At 37.9% G+C, this 15,624-nt stretch overlaps 1 protein-coding gene across 1 annotated transcript in view; it reads right to left on the reverse strand.

Moving 5' to 3' along the window:
- The window catches only part of LOC123700953 (probable E3 ubiquitin-protein ligase HERC2), a 42,026-nt gene that overhangs the window by 9,119 nt on the left and 17,283 nt on the right, over positions 1 to 15,624 (reverse strand). Inside the window, exons 39-74 of the mRNA XM_045648341.1 lie at positions 15,450 to 15,601; positions 15,239 to 15,332; positions 14,843 to 14,994; positions 14,480 to 14,621; positions 14,063 to 14,191; positions 13,560 to 13,724; positions 13,231 to 13,332; positions 13,043 to 13,144; positions 12,581 to 12,813; positions 12,432 to 12,500; positions 12,026 to 12,197; positions 11,848 to 11,943; positions 11,443 to 11,597; positions 10,916 to 11,143; positions 10,582 to 10,701; positions 10,405 to 10,506; positions 10,145 to 10,300; positions 9,780 to 9,941; positions 9,325 to 9,555; positions 9,018 to 9,141; positions 8,820 to 8,938; positions 8,458 to 8,613; positions 8,053 to 8,284; positions 7,531 to 7,670; positions 7,226 to 7,372; positions 6,611 to 6,730; positions 6,228 to 6,363; positions 5,967 to 6,119; positions 5,297 to 5,464; positions 4,910 to 5,007; positions 4,565 to 4,721; positions 2,964 to 3,145; positions 2,328 to 2,611; positions 1,812 to 2,032; positions 1,280 to 1,374; positions 1,053 to 1,159 (exon numbers count right to left, since the gene is read on the reverse strand). Of these exons, the coding sequence (XP_045504297.1) occupies positions 1,053 to 1,159; positions 1,280 to 1,374; positions 1,812 to 2,032; positions 2,328 to 2,611; positions 2,964 to 3,145; positions 4,565 to 4,721; positions 4,910 to 5,007; positions 5,297 to 5,464; positions 5,967 to 6,119; positions 6,228 to 6,363; positions 6,611 to 6,730; positions 7,226 to 7,372; positions 7,531 to 7,670; positions 8,053 to 8,284; positions 8,458 to 8,613; positions 8,820 to 8,938; positions 9,018 to 9,141; positions 9,325 to 9,555; positions 9,780 to 9,941; positions 10,145 to 10,300; positions 10,405 to 10,506; positions 10,582 to 10,701; positions 10,916 to 11,143; positions 11,443 to 11,597; positions 11,848 to 11,943; positions 12,026 to 12,197; positions 12,432 to 12,500; positions 12,581 to 12,813; positions 13,043 to 13,144; positions 13,231 to 13,332; positions 13,560 to 13,724; positions 14,063 to 14,191; positions 14,480 to 14,621; positions 14,843 to 14,994; positions 15,239 to 15,332; positions 15,450 to 15,601 (5,401 nt within the window). The remainder of the gene's footprint in view (positions 1 to 1,052; positions 1,160 to 1,279; positions 1,375 to 1,811; positions 2,033 to 2,327; positions 2,612 to 2,963; positions 3,146 to 4,564; positions 4,722 to 4,909; positions 5,008 to 5,296; positions 5,465 to 5,966; positions 6,120 to 6,227; positions 6,364 to 6,610; positions 6,731 to 7,225; positions 7,373 to 7,530; positions 7,671 to 8,052; positions 8,285 to 8,457; positions 8,614 to 8,819; positions 8,939 to 9,017; positions 9,142 to 9,324; positions 9,556 to 9,779; positions 9,942 to 10,144; positions 10,301 to 10,404; positions 10,507 to 10,581; positions 10,702 to 10,915; positions 11,144 to 11,442; positions 11,598 to 11,847; positions 11,944 to 12,025; positions 12,198 to 12,431; positions 12,501 to 12,580; positions 12,814 to 13,042; positions 13,145 to 13,230; positions 13,333 to 13,559; positions 13,725 to 14,062; positions 14,192 to 14,479; positions 14,622 to 14,842; positions 14,995 to 15,238; positions 15,333 to 15,449; positions 15,602 to 15,624) is intronic.

Raw genomic sequence — 15,624 nt, forward strand, 5'->3', positions numbered from 1 at the left:
CTAATCTGCCGGTTTGCGTGGTGGGGCTAGGCATATTAATTCGTCAAAAATGCACAAAAAAAAAATTACTCGAGCGCGTCAGATTTTCGGAAGGGGTGTTAAGTAGGCCCCAAGGAAGCTCCCCTTAAAAAAACTGACGATTTCGGCGTGACGATAAGTTACGATGAATTTTTGAAAATGCAGAAAAAAAAAGTCCTTTTGAAATACTCGAGCGCGTCAGATTTTCATAGGGGAGCTTTATCTCGGTCTCCTGAAAGCATATTTTCATAATCTGACAAAAATGTTGGTGGGTTTTCTTAATCTGACCGAAAAAGGTTTGAGAGTTTCTTTTTTTTAATCATCGTTATTTCATATCAATTTTTCTTAACACCCTCAGTTTTCGAGATATACTCAAAAAACCGGGAGTTTGAGTTTTTATGATGCTTCAAGTCAAAAAGTTTTAACTTTGGACAAAAATGTAAAGAGACCTTTTTTTGTGTAAAATAAAATTACCTTTTTTGTTTATTCAAACTTTTTTTTTTGTAAAATGTATCGTTCGCGACTTATATACTGCAACGCGTTTTTCGGAAGACAAAATGGCTCCTCCAGACTTCCGGTCACACGGAAACCGGCAGATTTTGTATTTTTAGTAAGTTTTAGATTATATTCTTCAAAATAAAAATAAAAACAATCGCGCTCGAGAATGCCGGATTAACGTTTTTTTTTTACAAGTTCGCGACCCTATAACTTGGCGGCGTCAAGGACTTATCGTCAGATTAGTTAAATTTAGTCTTAAAACACTAAAATCAACCCCCAATATCTTAATCTGACGCGCTCGAGTATTTCAGACTATCGATTTTTTTTTACTAATCTGATCGTCTATCCTGGGCGCGCGTCACTACTTAAAGAGCTAAATAGTTAACAAGGTTGTTCTATTAGGTCTAAGGTATCTCTCATATCTTAAACTGCCACGCTCGAGTATTGCAGAAAATTCCCCTCTTCGCCTCCCTATCTAATAGTATCTCAATGTTCATTTTATTATTATAAAGTTTTTGTTAATAATAATATCTTACACTCTATTTCCATGGCCAAGTTTTCCATCTTCACCTTCACCCCAGCTGTACACGTCACCCTCCGCAGACAAGGCGAGACAATGTTTACCACCAGAATTACACGCAACCTACATAACAAACAAATATTATTTAAAAAATACAAATAAAGTACTTTTCAGCGTTGAAAAACAATCTCTAAAACCATATTGTTAAGGTTGAATATTACGGCAATTAAAAACGGTTGGTACCTTCGTTATAAAGATGTGTTGTAGCGATGCTAGTAAAGTGGGCTGAGATACAGAATCGATGCCTCCTATGCCTAAACGACCTCCTGCACCATAACCTTTAAAAAAACGAGATTAAGCAACTGTTATCAGGATCATAAATTGGATGGGCATTTTTTTTGTACGCAACCCTTAGTCCGATGTGTTTCTGCGTATATATAGTTACTAGGTTTCCGCGGCTTCGCTCGCGCAGTCAAAGAAAAACCCGCATAGTTCCCGTTCCCGTGGGATTTTCGGGATTACGTCATGTTCTCGGGATAAAAAGTAGCCTATGTCCTTTCTTGTGTATCAAAATATCTCCATACCAAATTTCATGAAAATTGGTTCAGTTTAATAGGCGTGATTGAGTAACAGACAGACAGAGTTACTTTCGCATTTATAATATTAGTATGGATTAATATATCAACAAAGTACGATAAATTGGATGGATTTAGAAACCCTAGTCTGATTCGCCCTTGACCTTTTTTTCTGCGTAGGAATATAGTAGATATCTCACCGGTCGCGTACACCTTGCCGTCGGGCGTGACGGCGAAGAGCGTCTGCTCGCCGCCCACGAGCTGCACGGGGCTGAGCGCGGCGAGCGCGTGGCACGGCGCCGGCGCGCGCACCTTGGCGCCCTCCACGCCGCCCAGCTGCCCGCGGTGGTTGTGTCCCCAGCCGTACACGGCGCACCCGCGCGCGCCGCCGCCCCACCAACCTGTCCACTCGTCTGGGCGCCTGGTAACCAGAAAACGTGTTAATAATAACTATTCTAAATTATTGTTATTTTATTTAAGTAATTTAATGTAAAAAAAAACGACGTATGGCACTCGGGGACTGCCGCGGTAAAGCTATTTCATGCTATGCATTCAAGCCACACCTCCGCCCGTCGGAGTGGGGAGCGTGAGGTTTTTTCGTTACAGAATTTCTCGATTCGGTCCCCGCGCTTCAAGGCCCGCGATAGAAGCTATGCAATAGCTTAAAAATTGATATTATAGACAAGAAAGAGATAATAAAGCATGTCGACACTTACTTATTCACCCAATGTAGCAATTGTTCATCATGCTGCCTAGTAAACTTCGTATTATCTTCCCATACATTCCCAGAACCTTGTTCCCCACCCTCGTCTCCATACACGCCAAGATCTGCTAATCTTTTGCGCACATCAGTTAAGAACGGTGGAGGCAGTGGGGTGCGACGTATCAACGCGTCAGCTGTACGCACGCACACGCAGTAGCGCTTGAACCACCGCGCCGCATCCGATCCGTTGGACATCCGCGCGTCCATTCGTAAACCACATGCAAGTAATGCTAGTTCCTGTAAAATAATTGTTGACATGAAACTCAAATAAAAAGGAAATGTTAATTTAAAATATATATTTTAATTTTAACATCCCTAGTTTTTAAATTACCACCATGATTTAGTTTTTGTTAATATTTGACGGATATTAAGATACAAAACAAGTTATTTTTAATGTTTAAAATCCATCTCATCCATCATCATTCATCCATTCACTGATAATGAAATGAAATTGAAAGATGAAAAGTTCTTTTGATAAAAAGCTCTATTATTGATGAAATAAAGCTTCTATTTGGTAAAAAGCTCTTTTAGTATACAATATTATATTTTTATTTCTTCTTCCTTGACAGTATTGTAAACTAGCGCATACCTTCAGATAGTGCGTGTGCATGAGATGCGTGGCGGTGCGCAGCGCGGGCGCCTCGTGCTCGTACTGCGCCTGCAGCAGCTGCGGCAAGTGCTGCAGCGCGGCCGGCGTGCCCGCGCTCGGCTCGCCCGCGCCGCACACCACCCCGCGCAGTCGCCGCACGCACCACACGCGGGCCCGCCACGCTACGGGATTGTAAGTAACTTTTAGGCTAAGCGCGCACCACGACTTTATGCAGCGTGATTATTTTATCGCAGAAATACAACGTATGAGTTACTATGACAATGCGCGCACATGCGATTAAATAATCGCAGCGATTTTAAAATTGTGATTTGTCACATTTTGCTGCGACTGCTCGCGACGCGATTGTCGCGAAAATGAAATGCAGAATATGAAATTGTATGGTACCACGCGCACTGCGATAATAAAATCACACACTCGGACCCGGCCGGCACTTCACTTGTGTTTCGTCTGTCCAACAGTAAACATCGTAGTGGTATAGGTAGGTACTGTTTGGTAAACATAAATTCAGTTATCTGTCAAAGGTTTGAATTTATTAATTTATTTAACACTTTATTGTACAAGAAACAAAATATACATAAAGGTTACAATAATAAAAAAATAAAAAAGCACAAAGGGGCAAGGGCGGCGGCCTTTTGGCGGAATTTTCATTCTATAATAGCTAAAGAATTTTTTGGGATACATCCGAAGTTCATTGTATTTCTGACTAGCTTTCCACCCGCGGCATCGCCCGCGCAGTCAAAGAAAAACCTGCATAGTTCCCGTTCCCGTGTGATTTCCGGGATAAAACCGATCCTATGTCCTTTCTTGGGTATCAAAATATCTCTATACCAAATTTTCAGACAGACAGAGTTACTTTCGCATTTATAATATTAGTATGGATAAAAGAAACTTTTGACAATTCTATCTGCTGTAAAAGAATGAGTCCAATATAGACGAATTTTCTTTTTTTTTTTCTTCTTATCCTCCGAAGTAGTAAATAAAGACAAGCAACTTGTACGAAATCCATGATGAAAGTGAGTAAGGATCACTATTAAATTATCGCTGTGCGCGCACCGTACTCTCTGCGATTTTCTACAGCGCGATTTTGAAATCGTGTCGCAAAAATTAAAATCGTGGTGCGCGCTTAGCCTTATTTTTTGAATTTAGAATATGAGCTAAACAAGCAAAAGAAAATGTGAAAAAATATAATGAATAAAACGCGTAAAATCCGTTAAAAAGTCTTTAATTCTAAATGTGAAAAAAGTTTAATCTATTTGTTTTGTGAGTCTTGTTGCATTTATATGAAATTCGCAACTCAGATTATCCGATCCACACACCACACTGGCGCACTCAACAAACGCGCGTGCAACCTTGGCTATAGATATGATATAATAAAAATATTATGTTCGGTCAACGTGTTATTTTTTTAACGTTAAAATTAAACCAACAACATATTGTTTCAAGTGAAATATGGAAAAACATTTTATAATGATATTTAATAGAATGATATAAAATGTAGATCTTAGCTCATCCGATCCACAACGTACGCACGCATTGTAAAAATAAATAAGTGACTATTAAAATGTATGAAATATACATACATAATGTTGGCATCTGTGCACAAATCGCCAGCGCTTGAGCCAATCTTGGTGCAAGCTGGTGATCATTCGAAATTGCAGACAAGAGGGGGCCGTCCAATAGTCTCCACGCTAATTCCACTGAAGGACACGATAACACATATCGGTCTGTTCCGCTATCCTAGAATCAAAAGATTTATTGAAATTGATATTTTTTGGACGCTTTTAATAAATACTGATTGGTTTGCTTGAGTTTCTTTTAAATTACACAAAAATAAAGCATATTTTATAAATTATGTATTTACCCTCACAATTGCATAGTAATATGATCATATTGTAGAAAAATTATATGAAAGTAGATGAACATACCGCAGGAGAATGTGTAGGCAGCACTGGATGCGCAGTAAACCTCCATCCCCAACCATTAACAGATCCATCGCTTGTAAATCTCCAGCGCAATTCGTCTCCTGCACAATTTGAAGTAATTCAAACATAAGTTGTCCAATCATAACCATAACTCTCATTTCAATATACATGATCAATACAGAATTTTATACTATTTTTTATTGCAAATTTTATTATTAGAAACTTGAGTAACAAATTCTACTGAGAAAGGTTTGGAGCACTTTAGCACTGCGGTCGCTAAGTAGAACTATAATTTTGAGTAAATACAATTATTTTCATGACAGATAAAAACGCTGACAATGCACAACTTTTAATAATTAAGTATTGCTATATTAAATAAGCAATACTCACCATTAACAATAACCTCCTGTGCCCAATCAGCGGGTTCCCTCCCAGATCGAGTGGCCAAAACTCTGCCTGCTGCATCCGATATAGTGAGCGGGTCGTTACGGCGCTCCGTAGAGCAACCCTGCTCAAACGATACGCGGAGAGAACAAGCGCCTAGGATCTTTACGACGCCTGAAATTTGGTATTTCTATACTAAACATTTTAATTTTGATGTTTCATGGGTAATAAATTAACTACCGCTTTGTAATAAACTTGAAATGGTTAACAATGGCTACATTGTATCAGCGATAATTGCGTAGGTGTTGTTCTAATGAAAGGTCGCCTTACATTAGTAGATATCAAAACTGACGAGCAATTTTTATCGTTTGGGCAGGAATAATAAATTATGTTTATTTTTTGTCAACTCTACGTGATACACTATGAATCCACTAGCGCACAGGCTAAAGCTGAAGATTTTTTTACACTACTTCACATAAAACGTACCGGACATATCAGTATCATCAGCATAAGAATGGGGGATGTCCATAGTAACGGGATGCGGCGGCGTGCGCACGCTTCCTGCTGCGGCTTCCTCGAGCTCACATACACAAACCTCTACTACCGTATCAACTATACATGTTTTGCGGGCACATAGAGCTGGATATTATTCAAACTACTGCTATATAACACGTACCCGATATATCAGTATCATCCGCATAAGGATGGGGGCTGTCCACGGTGACGGGGTGTGGCGGCGTACGTACGCTGCCCGCCGCAGCTTCCTCCAGTTCGCATACACACACCTCTACTACCATATCCGCTACGCTTGGTTTACGGGCGCATAGAGCTGGAAACATTATTAATTTTAAAATATATTTAATAAATAGTTATAAAAATCTACAATCCTAATTAACTATAATGGAGTTTCTATAAAGTAGAGAAAATCTGTTCTTACCCATAAGCACATCAGTGATCACTTTAACAGCGTTCCCGGCATCAGGCATACGTCCAGCTGCAGCCAACTTCAATAGATCGACCAAGGCCCTTGCGTCCGCTTCGCCCAATTGTGATGTGAAGTCATCCAGTTCCACCTAGACATTTGTTTCAAATAATATATGACACAGGTTGAGCATAATTACCTAGATATCTTAATTTCTAAAGAGCAGGGTAAGCAAGAAATATTCTTGCAAAATGGAGAGCCTAAATCCTAAAACTGCATCACACATGCACTTTTGATGATTTTTTAACAGGGAAAATAAGCGATACGTGATTAGCGAACTAGATAAGTAAAAGGTACGAAGTAATTAATAATCTAATCGCAAAGGTTTTTCAATATACCTTAGGCGCTTCAGCTTGTTGCACGGTCATAGTGGCTGCAGCCACGGATACCGCGCTAGATGACATCACGGCTGAGTGTCGCGATGAAATCGAACCGCTGAGCGGACTGCTCGCCCCACTCTATATTGTAAAGTGAGTAAAAAAAAATCAGTTAATAAAACGACGTGTGTCACTCGGGGACTGCCGCGGTAAAGCTATTGCATGCTATGCCTTCAAGCCACACCTCCGCCCGTCGAAGTGGGGAGCGTGAGGTTTTTTCGTTACGGAATTTCTCGATTCGGTCCCCGCGCTCAAGGCCCGCGATAGAAGCTATGCAATAGCTTAAAAATTTATCTGCGAACTTAATATGTATGTATTAGGAGACTATGCACAAAACTAAATTCTTATATTTAATTTTAAATATTTGTTAATAGATCGTATCAGATATTATTAGCATTGCAAAAATGACGTACATTTAATTTGGTTGGGGCTAAGTTGATTACTGAATTGAACCCCTTTAAATGATAAATTTAAGCTAATAAGTAATAAAAACAAAAGCCTAAGTTGATTTTATTAAGCAACTTTCATTCGTCGATCTTACCTTAATAATAAATAATTATTTTAAAACATATTTACGGGTAAAGTGGCTCTGTCAGCCGGCGCCTCCCCTCCACCTGTTCTTGCATCAGCCTCGGTGTCATCGTCTTCAGTTTCCAGCCCCACTGATGGCGTGTTCATACATACTTCATGAGCTCGTAACGCTTCTACGAGCAAGCACCGCGCCTAAATTAACATTTCAAATTTTAATTGGTTCAAGGACAAAGTATAAAATCACTTCCAAAATCTTAACAAAGTCATATAGTTAATTTATGGAATTCTAGACTTATAAATGCCCTAAACATGAATAAGATCAATTTATACAAACAAATAAAATGTAATACCTGTGTAATATGTAACGCGAGTAAAATTAAAGACAATGCATGTTGCACAGCTACAGGTGGCTCTAGCGTAAGCGCCGCTGCTGCTAATGATGGCCGAGGACCGGGAGCTTCCTCTACGTTATTTTCCTCTGAATATAGACCTACGATAAAAAAAATAATTTAACATTGTAGAACAGACCGCTAATGCAGAAATATTAAAATCTTAATAATTATTAATTACATATGTTTTTGATAACGACTTTATTTGTAACACATTTTGACTTTAACAGTTACACCAAGTCGAGAATGACAGAACGGATCATAACCATGCGTTGCACGCCCTCCACACCAGCAACGAGCGCTGGCCGACGGATCATGCACAAAGACTTTCAGCTACTTATAAGCGAAGGTCAGGACCTTCGTCAGGTCAGGAAAACAAAACATTATAGCAGTATAATATTAGTAGGAGTATTATTTTACTATTGATAAAAAGAATTTATAGGGCAAAGAAATTATAGGCCATTCATACAGGATGAATCTCACCAAGACTATGCGCGCCAAGTGGATCCTTGAGCGTCGGGAAGGGCAGTGGTGTGACATGAGGTGCGTGTGCATCAGCCCCAAGGTCGGGGCGAAGCGCCCACGCAGCAGAATGCGAAGAACCAGCTGCTGCACGCTGGACTCCTTCCACGCCGGCGACGAGAGCTGGTCGTCTGTTCACGCAGGTGGTGCCGTTGCCTTGCTGCCCATGGTCGTTGTCTCCCCATGCCCAGACCTACAGAGATTATTGTTTGTTACTAACACATCTTACCACGCTAATTTTTTACATATGTATTTCATCAATTTCTTTAAACAGAATATAAATGTACCAACTTTAACTTGTAAAAATATAAAAAAAAATTACCCTATATTACCCTATACAACACGTGAATATAAATAGAACATCACCTGATGATCGCTAGTAACAGCCAAGCAGTGTAGAGCGCCTACGGCCACGTGTATCACGCGGCGGCCCTTTAGCGCTTCGACGATCGTTGGTCTTCGCACGTGTGCATCACAGCCGTGTCCCAAGCGGAAATAGTCCCCTTTGCCCCATGTCCATACCTGGGATCATGAGAGATTATATGAATTGAGGGAAAATTTAATGATTAAATAATAAATACTTACTATCGTTGACCTGAGGTCAATCAATTAGTTTAACCCTAACTGATAAAAGACGAAATATGAAAAAATCCTTTGCGATTCGAATTTCAAAAATAAAACTGAATAGATCATAAATTATTATTAAAATTTATGTACACAAAATTTACCTCTCCATCTCGCGTTAATGCTAGGCTGAATTGAGCACCACATTCAACTTGAATAACATCAAGTGTATTCAATCTCTCAACATTCATTGGTACAGCACATCCATCCGAACCTCCACGACCTGAACAAATAGGAGAAATAATCAGAATTTTATTAAAAATGCATGAAAATAAAAGATATTAAAACTTGTTAATTCTCACCTAATTTGCCAAAATCACCATCTCCCCAAGAGAATACTTTGCCACATGCTGTTAGAGCTAATGTTTGTGCGTCTCGTGATCCACAGGCTACTTGAATAACTCTGAATCCAGCAAGAGCTTCCACCTATAAAACGTTAACAATTTCAAATGTAAAAAAGAACCACAAAAAAATAAAAACAAAACATTATAGCTGTATAATATTAGTAGGAGTATTATTTTTCTAGTCATAATAATAATTTATAGGGCAAAGCAAACCATTCAATACACAATTTTATTACTATTCCACTAGCAACAATACAAATCTCACCATCTTAGGCGCCAACTGCGTCACATCGTCCCCATGCCCCAACCTCCCGTACTCCCCCATGCCCCAAGTATACAAGTGCCCCCGCGCGGTCACGCACGCACTGTGCGCGGATCCACACGCAATATTCACTACGCGTTCACCCGCTAACGATTCTATGAGACGAGGCGCTTCTAGTGTGAGACGGTTACCGTGGCCTAATTTGCCGTCTTCACCTTCACCCCAGGAATACACCTAAAAATAGATCGTGATTAAAAAATATAAGACAAACATTTCTAAAAATTTTCACGAATAAAAAAAGATTAGAGTATAAAGATTTGAAGGTATGTAATAATTAGAATAATAAGAAATTTCACAAACATATTATAAATCAAATATACACAACATTTATTCGAGTATGGTATAACTGTAAAATTCTCTTTACAATTTAAACCTCAAATGATCAAAACATGTTGTACCTTTCCATCAGCAGTAAGAGCTAAAGCATGTTTCCCACCAGAGTGCACAGCGACTCGTCGCACTAGCACATGCGATAAATACGGGTTAGCTCGCGGTGTAGACACGTTGTTACTGTGGCCAAGACCGAGCCGCCCATTGGTACCTTCTCCGCATGCGTATAGCTAAAATGTTTTCCAAAATAATTTTCAATTTCAAAAGTAAGGTATGCGGTATATAATACACAATTAAATAAATTATTAATAGTTGTTGGATTGACCAATAAAAAATAGGTATGGGATGGGCAGTTAAGTTATTTTCAAGCTTAAACTGTACAACAGTAAGTAAATTGTAAATTATTAATTTCTACTCCCATTATATAACTTACCTTGCCATCATGTGAGACAATGAAGAGAGTTTTAGATCCGCCAGCGATATGTAGGGGACGCAATGCACTAAGAACTGGAGAGAAGACCGGTACTTTCACTTTAGAGCCCTTTACTCCGCCCAATTGATCTTTATCGTTCAATCCCCATACATATACCTAAAAAAGCGGTAAAATTAAAAATAAAATAACTTTATTTTGTTAGTTACATATTACATAACATTTCAAACATGTAAGAATTAATATTCAAATAGTTGGCTTACTTTAGGACAATCCGATGGCAAAATGGGCGCATTATTATCAGAAGACATCGCACCAGTTGTTGTTTCTCTCTCTATCCAATCTTCCGCTACAAAATTCATGCTCTGAAAATATGATTCTTATTAATATACAGTGCATTGGAAAAAAAAATACTAATTTATCACAAGTGTATAACTTACAGATAATATTTCGGTATAGAGAGGGTTAGGTCTGAATCCAGTGATGTAGAGGCCGTATACGCGACAGTCAGCGTTGACGTTGCGATTTTGTTTGATACCAATTTCTATGCAGGAATAATACTGAAAAAGTAAAGAATGATTAAATGAAGTAAATAATGCATTATTGTTCAAAGCTCTGCATTTAAATAAAATATAAATATAGATTTTACAACATTTCTTTTAGAAATTCATTTTGCGTATTTTGTAAATTAATTTTTGTGCAACATCACAACTTTAAATATTTCCAAATTTAAACGAAACCCAACATATTAAAATATTTATCCACTTTTCTTGCCTGTTTGCACTCAGACAGCAGTTGTATCTGCGCCAAGTGCGTCGGCGGTCTATCCCTAGAGGGCGGCGCGGGCGCACACGGCACCGCAGCGAGCGGCGCCAAACACGCATCCTCGAAGCTGGAGCCCGCCCGTACTGACAGCGCTGAGGGTCCGTGCACTCCGCCCGCCACGCCGAGACCGAGCCGACGGATGCGCACACCGCAACGCATCTCTACGCGGATCCAGTGCTGGACATAATTGAATTTATTTATTTTATAATTTATTGTATCACACCAAATTCAAAATATTTAAAAGTATGTACAGTAATATAAAAGGTTATAATGTAAAGTTTCTCAAATGACAGAAAAAAAATTATAAAGTAAAGTATAATGTTAGAAAGGTACTACGGTTATGAAACAATACCGTGAAATATGATCATCATTAGCAGAAATAAAAAAAAAATCTAACTGCTCGCTAATATCTTGCACGAGCAAAACAAGCGGCATTAAACAACTTATTCGCTTACAATTGAGTATTCAGATATTACCTGTCCAGTGCCAGAACAGCTCTGCCAATACGTATGCGGCTGCGAATCTAACAAGCGACGAGCTCCCGCACCCGCACGACATGACGACACTCGAACCGCACGTACTGCACCACGCCAACCGACATTCGTACCACCCGCGCTTTCTCCCCATTCCGCTGTTAGTAACACGATACGTGTAAGAATGGAGATAAAAATATATCAGTATAAATAAAAGGATAGGCCGAGGGTTATGCTAAATTGCGCATTTGCATTCATAATTTAATTTGCCAGCTCATATTTTTTTTATATGTATATATCTTTTATTGAAAATATATAAAGTTTTACAAATTGCATAATTTAATGTATGTAGAATCTCAGCAAGAACACATAGCACAGAATTAGGTCTTTAAAGTAAATTAAACTTACATTGATCTGTGACTAGCTCCATTTCGCTCACTTGGCCAGTCCATCCAGGTTGTTGTGGAAAGTCTACTGTCAAATCTCGTCCATTGGTTGATATAGCTTAAATTTTAATATAATTATTATAAATAAATAATGTTATATTTCTGTCGATAAGAAATAAAATAAGTTCCTATGTACATACCGGTAACAGTACCCACGCTGGTATGATCTATACATCCCCACTTATACCGCGGCTGAGTGACAGCGGCTCGCACACGCACTCTATCTCCAGGCGTGAATGGTGGTGCACCAGATACCACTTCTGCGTGTAATGCCCGAATACCAGATATGCGACCTAAGCCACGCCATTCGACCTGCAATTACGATAGACTTGATTGTTAAAAAACTTTGGTTATATTAAGTAGTTCCTAAGATGACGGACACCTAACGAAATTACATCAAACAAATGGCATCTTATTAGGATTCAAAATAGGAAAGTTATTGTACCATTGTTTTGTTGAAAAAATCAGACACAATTAATCAAGGTGATATTCAATATCTCTGGTTCGTGTCACATAAAAAATCATGTTAAGTACAATTGTACTTACATGCAAATAAACATTCTGCTTGATATCACGTTCAACTTTCTGCACTTGTCCAACATCGCCAAGAGCAATCTGAAACAAAATATCTCTTAACTTGCTACAATATTACAACACTATTATTTTTAGAAACAAATACTAGATCAAATACTTACACTCTCATATGCCTTACAACATCGTACGGTCATTCCAGGAGTAATAATATCCGAAAGGTATTGTGCATATTCGTCTTCAGATGCAAAACAACTACGCCATCTGTATGGAGTTTGTTTCTTTTCCATTTTAGAGGAATGCGGTTTGGGCTCGAACACTGAATCATCCATGCCTTGTTGTGGCAATTCTAATAGGTATGCCACTAATGCCTCGACTGTTGGTAGACTTGTACCACCTGAAATTAAACGAAATGTGAATTTAAAATTATCGTAATTTTGGTTTTTGTGTTTTTTAAATAATTTATATGAGTTTTATGACGATGATTCAAATGCGCTTTTAAAATTTCTAAATGAATGAATTATGTCCAGTGATATAATTTTGACAAAAATGTTACTACAATTATTAAATAACAAGAACTATTCTTATAAAAATCATGCCAATCTTGTTTGCGTTCTAGTACATACCTAACGTCTGTATAGCTCCATATACAGCATGTCTCGAAAATCCCATCTCTATCACTTGTTGTACTTGCGCAGAGTTAGCCCACGTGTTGAGATCTTTGCGAGCTAAAATGTTTAACACATACAATAAATAATTTATTTCATCTTCAATGTATTCATTATTCAAGTAGGTGATTTTTCTATGTACTCACACAATGAAGCTGTACTTGTAGATGGGCCCATAGACATTTGCAGTACGTTGCTTTTGTCTATGATGGGTAATTCCGGTGGAGATTCATAATCTTTTTCTTCACCTGTTAATTGAATTACATATGCCAAATTATTATTAAGTTAAAACTTCACCAAATAAATCTACTTAAAATTAAATTGTCTGCCAGTGATTTTAAACAACTGTGTTTTCTCAAGTGTTTATAGTTATTTACACATTACATAAACGACAAAATCTAGTTAGTCTCATCGTAGACCTTGTGAAGTTACGGGCACAACTCATATAAAAAATCAACTTCTGATCTTAACTTACTCGCTATATGTGCAGCTAACTGCTGAGAAATCGCCAACGCGGCTGTGGTCAGTTCTTTAGGTGTGTGAGATGCGGCGAGTGGACTGGGACGAGTCGCTAGCGCCAATAAACGTCGCAATAGAGTACCCTCCGTTCCGGGTGAATTGATCGCTCTTTCAAGGGAAGCTAAAACGATTATGCAATTTATTTTATATGATTTAAGCATACATAGGGGCGAAGGGACAGAGAAAACGATTTTTTATACTATATAGTGATGCATGCAGAACAATAAAATATTTTTATGATTCAAATGGAAAACCAAATTTGCAATACATTTTTTTTTGCATAATGTGTGTAAGTACAAAGATAACAAAATTACATTATAGGTCAAATCAACACATTAGCCATAAATGGCGTGCAAATAGGTATATCATTTATAATGAGATAAATAAAGTAAGAGTACGTAGAGAAATCACAATTTTGATTATATAATACACTTAAAAATACATATAATAAATAATTACCACTAGTATTATCAGGCGGTTGCATTAACACGTTCCTGAGGCGCGTACGCGTCGTCAACAATCCTCTAACAGCCGATAGGGTTAATAGCTCCATTTGCTGCCTCCTTAGTCCAAAAACATCTATATCGGCTAAAAACATAATTGTTACATAGGTTTCGATATATTCATCATCTTATAATTTATAAAAAATAGAAAAAAAATCTTTATAAATTTATATAAAGCATTTTAATGCCATAAAACCAAAAATATCATATTCATCATATGTTAAAAAAAGTATTCATAAATTATATGGGAAAAAACATACACTTTAAAAACTGTTTCAAATCGTACAATTTCATAGTACGAAATTATAAACATCAATAATCAAGTAGCAATACATTTTACTAAAGTAAGCATAAGATTTAATACATTATTTACCAGGCAAATGGTGTGGGTGCATGGGCGACGCTTGCGGTCCCGCGCCCAGTAAGGCTGCGCACACACGAAGCGCACTTTCACCGCCGCCTAGTGGATGACTTAGCTTCTCACATTCTAAGTTTTGCACGCTATTTAGATCAGTCTGTAAAAGGATGTAGATTATAATCATGAAGGAAATAAAGAGGACGTAACCTGATGTAGCAGTATAAAAAATAAAAGCTTCGATAGATTTTCACACAAAACTACAAATAGCTTAATTAATAATTAGCTTACAAAACCAAAATTTATTTTTTCACGCACGTTTATACATTTTTACTGCTTATTATTGGAAAACCAAAAGGCTTATTTCCTAAGTAAAAATACCTTAGTTATCGTGTTATCATCATGAACCAGAGTAATTTTGGCTCTTGTAGAGAACTGTGTGACGACAGCGTTCTTTGGAGGCGACCCAGCGCTGACCCGCTGGCCGAGACGGACGCGCCATTCCATACCACCCAAAACACCAAGGGCGCCAGCTAATAACAAACAACTCAAATTTAATTTATTTTTATAAAGGGAAAATTCTAAATTTCAGGTATGTCAAAAGTCTGGGAATTTCAAACGCATTAAACATTTTTATTTTTTAGCCTTGCAGGTTGATTTGTCAACTAAATTCAATTGATAAAATACGTGTTATATGTATTTATAGAGAATCACATCATTATAATAAGCATATAATAAAATAAAATCAAGATCATCTTATAAGGAATTGAGAAATACCTATTAAACAGTTATTCAGCGATGGAGGCGCCGGTCTCAAAGTTTGCGCAAAATCTTGACTTGCATGTGGCCACCAATGCCAGTCGTTTGTTATCTGAGAAACAATCAAATTATATACTGAATCATAATCAATCAATACATACGAAGTATATAAATAATATTTTAATGAAATTTTGTAATGTTCTATATATTTTTAATTGAATTAAGATACCATTTGTGCGGCAAGTTGCATTTTCTCTAGCAACATGCTAGTAATGGGTCCGTGCCACTGCGGCATAGTGTGCAACTGTCGTAACAAGTTGATAATCGCAGCGCAAGTCGCGCCCGTGTAACTTGCTGTGGCTGGCGCACGCCATCTGTTATCTAAACAAAAGAAGAATTATTTA

Source organism: Colias croceus, chromosome 2 (assembly GCF_905220415.1).
Source record: "Colias croceus chromosome 2, ilColCroc2.1".
NCBI lineage: Eukaryota > Metazoa > Arthropoda > Insecta > Lepidoptera > Pieridae > Colias > Colias croceus.